General features: G+C 37.2%; 1 protein-coding gene across 3 annotated transcripts in view; it reads left to right on the top strand.

Moving 5' to 3' along the window:
* LOC123753668 (pleckstrin homology domain-containing family G member 5) overlaps positions 1–10,000 on the top strand; it is a 33,070-nt gene that overhangs the window by 13,197 nt on the left and 9,873 nt on the right. The window contains exons 6-10 of one of the 3 annotated variants that reach the window (XM_069308213.1): positions 3,345–3,487; positions 4,254–4,998; positions 7,136–7,379; positions 7,773–7,924; positions 8,158–8,238. In XM_069308213.1, the coding sequence (XP_069164314.1) occupies positions 3,345–3,487; positions 4,254–4,998; positions 7,136–7,379; positions 7,773–7,924; positions 8,158–8,220 (1,347 nt within the window). In that variant the 3' untranslated portion in view covers positions 8,221–8,238. The remainder of the gene's footprint in view (positions 1–3,344; positions 3,488–4,253; positions 4,999–7,135; positions 7,380–7,772; positions 7,925–8,157; positions 8,239–10,000) is intronic. The other 2 variants (XM_069308204.1, XM_045735639.2) reach the window with 2 other exon arrangements.

The raw sequence follows: 10,000 nt of genomic DNA, 5'->3' as shown, positions 1-10,000 counted from the left end.
TTTGTATTTCGCAATGTCTTAAATTCCATTGGCCTTTTGGATGCATTATGTGGATATTCTCTATAACACGAGAGTGAAAACAGTAGCAAGAATGGTTTCTCACACAGGGCATATGATCGGTAGAATTGCATTTTTTTTATTATTAATACATTAGGTACATGGTTGATCAGTCCAGCAACCAGGAGGCCTGGTCGACGACAGGGCCGTGGGGACACTAAGCCCCGGAAGCACCTCAAGGTAACCTCAAGGTAAGGTACGTCAGCTCGAGGTTCAGATGCCGTACACAGGTAAATATTATCAAGCAACGTGGCCGGGGGAAACACTTGTGAAGGATAGATGAAATTGTTAATGTAATAATCAATCGAGTCTGATAAAGACCTTTTCTGCCCTCTGTAATCCCTTCTTGCGCTACCACTCACAGGATGAGTATGGGGTGCACAATAAACTAGCCGCCTCCTGTGGCAACAGTCAGTCAGGTCACGTGTTCTAGCTTCTGTATATACGAGTGTTACTAAACCTGAATTTACCTGAGAGCCACAAACACTAGTGGCCTTGACGAAGACAGGAAGCCGGCGTAATAATAAATAAATTATTAGATAATATAATTATATATATATATATATATATATATATATATATATATATATATATATATATATATATATATATATATATATATATTAGTATATTTTGGTAGCAGTCTTTCCTGTAGACATATATTATTAAATATGACCGAAAAAGTAAGATTAATAATTCTAACACGAATTTTCTCAATCTTTCGTACATTTCTTTTCACTGTTGGAGGTAAATCAAAAATCAATTCTCCAAAATTCATTTTTATTTCTAGTCTGACGCGACACGAGCGCGTTTCGTAAAACTTATTACATTTTCAATGACTTTAGTTTACAAATACACAACTGAATAGAACTTACGCATCTCCGATTTTGTTTATATCTACATTTGAGAGAGGTGGATGGGGTGAGGTGGCATTAATAGGGTATTAATTTCATCAACACAAGACAGAACACGAAACAATGGGTATTGAATAGAAGTGATTGTAGAAAGCCTATTGGTCCATATTTCTTGATGCTTCTATATTGGAGCGGAGTCTTGAGGTGGGTAGAATATAGTTGTGCATTAATTGGTTGTTGATTGCTGGTGTTGACTTCTTGATGTGTAGTGCCTCGCAAACGCACTACACATCAGATAGATACAGCGATAGCAGGCGGCTTGACGTTTGCGAGGCACTACACATCAAGAAGTCAACACCAGCAATCAACAGCCAATTAATGCACAACTATATTCTACCCACCTCAAGACTCCGCTCCAATATAGAAGCATCAAGAAATATGGACCAATAGGCTTTCTACAATCACTTCTATTCAATACCCATTGTTTCGTATTCTGTCTTGTGTTGATGAAATTAATACCCTATTAATGCCACCTCACCCCATCCACCTCTCTCAAATGTAGATATAAACAAAATCGGAGATGCGTAAGTTCTATTCAGTTGTGTATTTGTAAACTAAAGTCTTTGAAAATGTAATAAGTTTTACGAAACGCGCTCGTGTCGCGTCAGACTAGAAATAAAAATGAATTTTGGAGAATTGATTTTTGATTTACCTCCAACAGTGAAAAGAAATGTACGAAAGATTGAGAAAATTCGTGTTAGAATTATTAATCTTACTTTTTCGGTCATATTTAATAATATATATATATATATATATATATATATATATATATATATATATATATATATATATATATATATATATATATATATATATATATAGTTGACCTACCTACCCAACTACTAGCTGATAGTTGACCAGACCACACACTAGAAGGTGAAGGGACGACGACGTTTCGATCGACAATCGACTTGAGAATGGTCCAGGACGGACCGAAACGTCGTCGTCCCTTCACCTTCTAGTGTGTGGTCTGGTCAACTTACTTTAGCCACGTTATTGTGCCTCATCGCCTGCACCTTCCCTGATAATGAACAGTCAGCGTGCGAGGTCACTCGTCCAATCATACCAGAGTTGTTGTTTAAGATTCAGCTACTAGAAACAAAACATTCCAAGTAGCACGGGCTATGGTGAGCCCGTAGTGGACTTACCATCATACCAGAGAGATTGCCAGGCTCCCGATTGGCTTCCTGATGACACGTGACCTGTAGGACATCACCGCCTTCACTTGACCTCGCTACTGATTCAAGCTCCATCTTATTTCCATAAAGATCTAGTAGAAAAAAAAGCAGAAAATGTTCTTTTTTTTTCTACCTAATCATTTGCATTCTAAGAGAATATATTCCATCTAGAGCAGTGCTAAAAGCTTGCCATGATTGGGAATGACTCTCAACATGGGCAAGATGTTATGTGATTGTTTTCACATAACATTGTGTTATGCTTCGAAGGTGTTGGTGTTGATATATGAAGGTTCAATGTGTTGTGCTTCGAAGATGTTGGTGTTGATATATGAAGGTTCAATGTGTTGTGCTTCAAAGGTGTTGGTGTTGATATATGAAGGTTCAATGTGTTGTGCTTCAAAGGTGTTGGTGTTGATATATGAAGGTTCAATGTGTTGTGCTTCAAAGGTGTTGGTGTTGATATATGAAGGCTCATTGTGTTGTGCTTCAAAGGTGTTGGTGTTGATATATGAAGGTTCAATGTGTTGTGCTTCAAAGGTGTTGGTGTTGATATATGAAGGTTCAATGTGTTGTACTTCGAAGGTGTTTGTGTTGATATTTAAAGGCTCATTGTGTTGTGCTTCGAAGCACAACACAATGAACCTTGTCATATATTTGGGTTCCAGCCGAATTTCAAGTAAAACTCTGTATTGAATGTATAGTGTATTGTATAAGTATTTTAATTTTTAAGTACACTAGTTAATGCATTGTTGTTAATTATACCTTAAGAAACAGCAAATACAATAAGTAATATTGATTTCTAACTATTATAACTTTCAGCATTTATTACATAATCGTAGCTGATTAATAAATGTACACTTTTGCAGTATTATGAATCATTGCTTTTTAATGATTTGATTTGCATTAATCTACAAAAAAACAGTATATCTTTGGATAGTGCAAAATTGTTTTAAACAAGTACCTGAATCATTGCTTTTTAATGATTTGATTTGCATTAATCTACAAAAAATAAACAGTATTTATATTTTTGGATAGTGCAATATTGTTTGAAACAAGTACCCGAATCATTGCTTTTTAAATGATTTGCATTAATCTACAAAAACCAGTATTTCTATTTCTAGAGTGTGTAACATTATTTTAACCAAGTACCTGTACTGGTTGTGGATAGAATAACATTCAATTGCAACTCCATCAGATTGTGCGTCCACCGTACCACGTTGAGCGGCTGGTGCTGGTGGAGCTGAAAGATAACACATCAATTGGTCTGGTCTCAATTAATGAGTGGAATGTGGCAGTGGCGGCGTTTACTCTCCAGTGTCCAGACCAGCGGACACACAGGTCGGTTACACACACACACACACACACACACACACAATTTAAACTAGCTAAACACAGATGCCGAAGAAATATAAGAAAATTCACTTTCGCAAACAGAGTGGTAGACGGTTGGAACAAGTTAGGTGAGAAGGTGGTGGAGGCCAAGACCGTCAGTAGTTTCAAAGCGTTATATGACAAAGAGTGCTGGGAAGACGGGACACCACGAGCGTAGCTCTTATCCTGTAACTACACTTAGGTGATTACACACACACACACACACACACACACACACACACACACACACACACACACACACACACACACAAATTGCCTGTGGATTGACAGTATATTTTCTGTTTTACAAATTTTGTATTGTAAATAGGCTGAAATATTTATATTTTTTTTCCAGTGTCCCTCTTTTATGGGGCTGGATCTGCTCGGGGGAATATGTCAAGAATAATTCTCCATAGTCAAAAAGTGTTATTTGATAACCCTTTTTTATGATTAAATATTAAAATGATTAATTATTAAAATTATTTAAATATTAAAAATATCACTTGTCTATTTAAAGATTTTTTTTTTACTCTCAATAAGCAATTATAATTATCAAAATATAAGCAATTATAATGATTAAATATTAAAAATATCACTTGCCTATTTAAAGAATTTTTTTTTACTCTCAATAAGCAGTTATAATTAAGTATATGCACCCTATATTCATTGCTGTGTAATTCATTACTGTATTTTACTGAATGAGAAACACCAAATTGCTTTTTTTCTCCCTAAGAACCTGGTATGATACATTGAAGAGAGCCAAGGATCAGTACAAGGAGGCCCAACAGTCCCAAGATGTGATGGTATACGATGATATGACTTGTGTAGGTCACCTAGTTCCCCGTTCGCCTCGGCCAGGGTCTTCCAGAGCATCTCGGGTCTCAAGTCTTGCGCATTCTCACTCCGGCTCTATAGATCTAAATGAATCTTCTCCAGCTACTCAGCATCACCCAAGTATTGACATGAGTGACGTGAGGGCGTCTAGTGCCTCCAGCGACGATTCTGTTGCCCAGTCTGGTCCGGAAATTCAGCGAACACGATCTCTGGAAAGTGGCGGCAGTGGTGCTATATCCCCTCGACCTGATCGCCGTCCAGGATTCCCAAAGACCCCCAATACACTGAGTGTGATACCACCCTATTCTACCGGACAGTCTCTTCCAAACCTCACTGTGGAATCTGCCAATTCTCTGCGTGTGCCTGGAACCAATGGTAGCAACCCAAAAGCTCTTTCTCCATGCACAAGAGGGGTGTCTTACCCACCTCCCTCTCCCCGGACACTTCGCCGCTCGGCACCAGTGCCACAGTCTCGTAATCCTCCATTATTGAAGTCCCGCCATGTCACTTCCATGGTTGGATCTCCACAAGATGTTGATCAAGGGGAACAGGATGACGCAACAAGAGGCCAACGTCGAACGTATCGCATTGACAGAATGGATAACAGACGTTATCACACTGCAGGAGCCATTGATGATATCAAGGTATTGAATAAAATATATTGATATAACTGCACTTTTAATTATCTATACTCGTTTGTATAGTCGATTCTTGCTAAGCATTTTACAGGCTTTATCTCAAGTTACTAAAAAAATCCTGTATGGAAGATTTCTTTTGAATATGTGCAAACAGTATTGGTGAAAGATTGTTGTAAGATCATTGATATGGTTGATGGTGAATAGCAAAGAATCTAAAGAGTTGATTCATTACACCGAAAAAATTGTTTTCTGTGAAATGAGTGTATAATGTATGTGTGAATATTGTGTACATGATAGTAGTAGTAATAGGCATTCATCAGTCTCAGGAGACTATGGAGTTGCACAACCCGTTCTCGCAGTTTTGTATAGTCAATATTGACTTATTAAATACGTGCATATGTGACATACTAAACATAATAGTTTACCTTGAAAAGCTTCATAGAAAACACCGACCTTACCTAAGCTTCTTAGTATGTTAAGATAAGCATCTTATTGCTTCGTAATTACAATTATTACTTAACATATTATAGGTATAGGTTAAGTAATAATTGTACTTATTATTACTTAATTGTACTTATTGTGCTTAACCTATTATAGGTATAGGTTAATTAATAATTGTAATTACGAAGCAATAAGATGCTTATCTTAACATAATAAGAAGGTAAGGTAAGGTCGGTGTTTTCTATGAAGCTTTTCAAGGTAAACTATTATGTTTAGTATGTCACATATACACGTATTTAATAAGTCAATATTGACTAAGAAAGTGCGAGAACGGGTTGAGTTGCATTCTGGGTGTAGGTCTGGAGTGGCCTCTCCAGGGCACAAAGTCAGGGTAGGTTGATACAGGGGGGAGGAGAAGCTGTTACCCATGCAACAGGTCCCCCCATCTCCACAGCGCCAAAAGTCTCCAATGGAAAGGCAAACCCCAATACGATTGGTTCCAGCGCTGTCACAGGAACTGTCAGAACGAGGTTGAAAGCAACAACGAACTACCCCTAGTGGCTCCAGCTCTGAAGTTCACCTCGAAGTTGGTAAAAGAAGGCACAGGGACCCTAAACCCAGAGACCGCTGTGGTCGGGGCCGGGGAAGAACCACCCCAGCCTCCTGAAGCAGAGGTTTGGCCACACAAGCCCAAGGTGGAGGACATCAGACTCCCGCATCTACGGGTACCAGACAGGGATCGTCACAACCCCCTTTCACCCGAGGCCCGCTTCCTTTGTAACCCAGCAGAAGAGTAATAATTATTAATTATACCATTATTATAATAATACAATAATTGTTGTAAGTATTTACACACATAGTATGTGTATATAATGTGTGTACGGTATTTAGTGTGTGTCTGTATAGTATGAATGTGCATTGTTTGTGTGTGTATTGTATGTATGTATGTATATAGTATGTGTGTGTGTGTGTATATAGTATGTGTGCCATTCACCTAGACTGTATTGGTCTCGAACTGTGGACCCCACACATGTGAGGCCGACACTATCAACTCTGCTATGAGCAGTCTTATAAAGAAATGTTTCCAGTTTTATGCGCAAAGTTTCTTTTTAAGACTGCTCATAGCCATGGCTGATAGTGTCGGCCTCTCACACGGGTGGGACCCTCGGTTCGAGACCCGTCCAATCCAGGTAAATGGAATGTTTATTACCACGGAAGTGTGGATGGCAATTTATATTGTGTATGTGTATATATATATAGTGTGTGTGTGTACTCACCTAGTTGTGTGTGTGTGTGTATATAGAAAAAGGTTCAAATTAGCCTATGTTGTTAATGAATTTTTCAGTTATTTTTTTCCATTTTTTCCACTTTGTGAACGATCTGTTAGGTTTTAAAATAATAAACTATATATGCGGTCTTACTTTAAATGTCCCATTATAGTAGCTATTAAAAGCTTGATATTTCCTTAAAAAAAGGGGGGAGGGCAAGAAAGCAGAATTTAGTTATAAAACTTTACATAAAGGTATTTTAAATTCAACTAATAATTGAGTATATTTAATTTACGTATAAGTAGCAAAAATAGCATTATAAAATCTCAAATATATAACATTTTGATGGTGCTCCTTTGCCTTCAGTTCATGTTATGATCAATAAAAAATATATTCCAAAGCATTGAATAACAAAAATATTCCTTTTCATGCAGAAACAAGATGCTAAAGATGCGACTATCCACAAGCGTTTGTCCTGGAACTATGGACAAGGTCCTCAGCCCTCTAGAGAACTTGGAAATGATCAAGGTAAACTTGGCCGTCATAAACATGCTGTCAAGAACATTTCTTGCGAGTCTGTTCACAGTTCTTCAGGCGTCTCATCCACGTCATCTTTACATCGTTCTATGGGATCTGAGGTTGAAGCCCTTGAAAATATAGATGATAATGAACTTGAAGGTATAATATTTAGAATTATTAGCAATCAGTTTATGTATATTACTCTTATGGTACAGTATATATAAAATAAAAATACATTTTAAGTGTGTAAATAAGACTTTTCAATGCATAAATACCATAAAAAATCAAAATAAAAGGGGGCTGGTTTCTTGTTTCTTTGCCAATAATGAACTTGAAGGTATAATATTTAGAATTATTAGCAATCAGTTTATGTATATTACTCTGATGGTACAGTATATATAAAATAAAAATACATTTTAAGTGTGTAAATAAGACTTTAAAATGCATAAATAAAAGCCATAAAAAAATAAAAATAAAAGGGGGGGTTGATTTCTTGTTGCTTTGCCAATAATATTGTCACATGTAACCTAATCCAAATTTTTGACTTGACAGATGGTGAGGCTACTGTAGTGGACCTAACAGTGAGTGACTGTACCAGCCTAAAAATATCACCCCATATATCTACTACATACATCTGCCATGACTCTGATATCACCCTCGGTGTGTGCTCACAGTACATAACTCAACCCAATTGTTCTCCTGAGGTAAGCCACTCTATTTAATACAGTTTTTCCCATAAAATTGACTGTTGTAAACTATTTTATGATGATAAATTTGAAAGAACTTTGATGTTTTAAAAAGTATATTTTAATGTAAAGATTTTTTTTCTAACTAAAACAAAAATTCATGAAGCCATTGAAGCAAAGGTTCATGTAGCATTGAACAAGATTGTTCAATGTGTTCAGCAAATTAACAGGTTATTGTTCAATGTGTTCAGTGTGTGCTGCGTTGGTCAAGCGCTCGCGTCACACCACCAGAATCTACTCACCCTTTCCACTAGGAAGGTTCTCCTGGCAAAGTGGGTGACAATATGAGAGTACATTTTTATATTTATCCCAAACTATACAAGCTAAGATTGTAATGTTCAGGCTGCAATGTTTGTAAATAAATGTTGACCAGACCACACACTAGAAGGTGAAGGGACGACGACGTTTTATTCTCAGTCGACTTGAGAATGGTCCAGGACGGACCGAGTTTTTTTTTAACTTCAGATTGCTGTCTTTTTGCGACTGGAATTAGTTGATATGCATACTATATATATAGTACAATATGATAAACAGTCTTGCCAAATACACAAGAAAATGCTCATTGAATCTCTATATGAGTGAAGGGACGACGACGACGGTTCATTCTCAATCGACTTGAGAATGGTTCAGGACGGACCGAAACGTCGTCGTCCCTTCACCTTCTAGTGTGTGGTCTGGTCAACATACTTTTGCCGCGTTATTGTGACTCATCGCCTGCATTTGTAAATAAATTTCCTTTTGATATGGTAAGAGGATAACAATTGTTATGCTTTTAAACTATATGAAAGCCATTTTTAAGCTTGAGAATGAAGCGAATGTCATTTAATTACAGCCATTACAAAAAAGTGCAGTCCACTATTAATGTGCATGGCTTGTGATAACGATTATTTTATTTACCGCTTGATATAGTTGATATCTGATGAACTCTTATTCCCTGTTATCTTGTATTTATTCTAATATACCATACGGCCACCAGTTTTGCTGCCCATGTTGGAGGATAGAAACACTATGGATTGTAAATCAAGATCGTCCACTCCAATACTCCCATTCCCCTAATTTCCTCCAAGATTTTCTATCATAGTTTACTATATTCAGTGTCCGTGCCTTCATGGTTTCAGTCATTTGACTGTTCCATACACTTATCACTTTCTAGAAGTAATAAAAGCAAAAGTTTAATTAATAATAATTTAAAGCGCTTCTTCGCGGCAGGGGATCGTATTCCAGGGACCTGCCCGAAACGCTACGCGTACTAGTGGCTGTACAAGAATGTAACAACTCTTGTATATATCTATAAAAAAAAAAAGGAGCTTTCTCATCCATTGCATAATAAACCTATTGAATCGCTAAACTGCCAGAGCTCAGAGTACCCTGCCAAGGCCATTAGAGATGTTGGCACGCGTGCAAATTCAGGTAGAAAGAGTGCAACCCCAATTATCCATACTGATGTTGACCAGACCACACACTAGAAGGTGAAGGGACGACGACGTTTCGGTCCGTCCTGGACCATTCTCAAGTCGATTGAGAATGCTTTACTTTACGATTGAGAATGCATACTTTAGCCACGTTATTATGACTCTTCGCCTCCATACTGATCAATATCTCTGGGTGTCTGAAGAACTGAAACTCAAAATACAGTACATTACTGAAATGCAGTCTTTAAAACACAGGTGCAGTGAATACCTGTAATAATGTTTAATGGTAATGCAGCAATGTTAGCAACTAAATTAATATTTTTTTAGACTTCCAGGTTAAGCTGGATGAAATTTAGTATACTGGAAGAAAGCTGGTATCTTGAAGTAGAGGACCATAATTTTTCCTTTCCTGTTAACCTGAGAATTTGTTAAATTGGAACCAGAAAATCATAGCAAATTTTACTTAGCACAAACTCCCCTGCAGTTTTCGAAAAATCCCAGAAAATCATAGCAAATTTTAAGAAACTTTATGAAAGGGCACTTTTCCGGAAATGTTTTGAAGTGACTGAAGCCTTGTTAACCTGAGAATTTGTTAAATTGGAACCATCTGGATAATTTGTGG

The sequence above is a fragment of the Procambarus clarkii genome, chromosome 6, assembly GCF_040958095.1.
Source record: "Procambarus clarkii isolate CNS0578487 chromosome 6, FALCON_Pclarkii_2.0, whole genome shotgun sequence".
NCBI classification, from domain to species: Eukaryota; Metazoa; Arthropoda; class Malacostraca; order Decapoda; family Cambaridae; genus Procambarus; species Procambarus clarkii.
The sequence above is the reverse complement of the archived record's forward strand: the minus strand, read 5'-3'. Positions and strand labels throughout refer to the sequence as shown.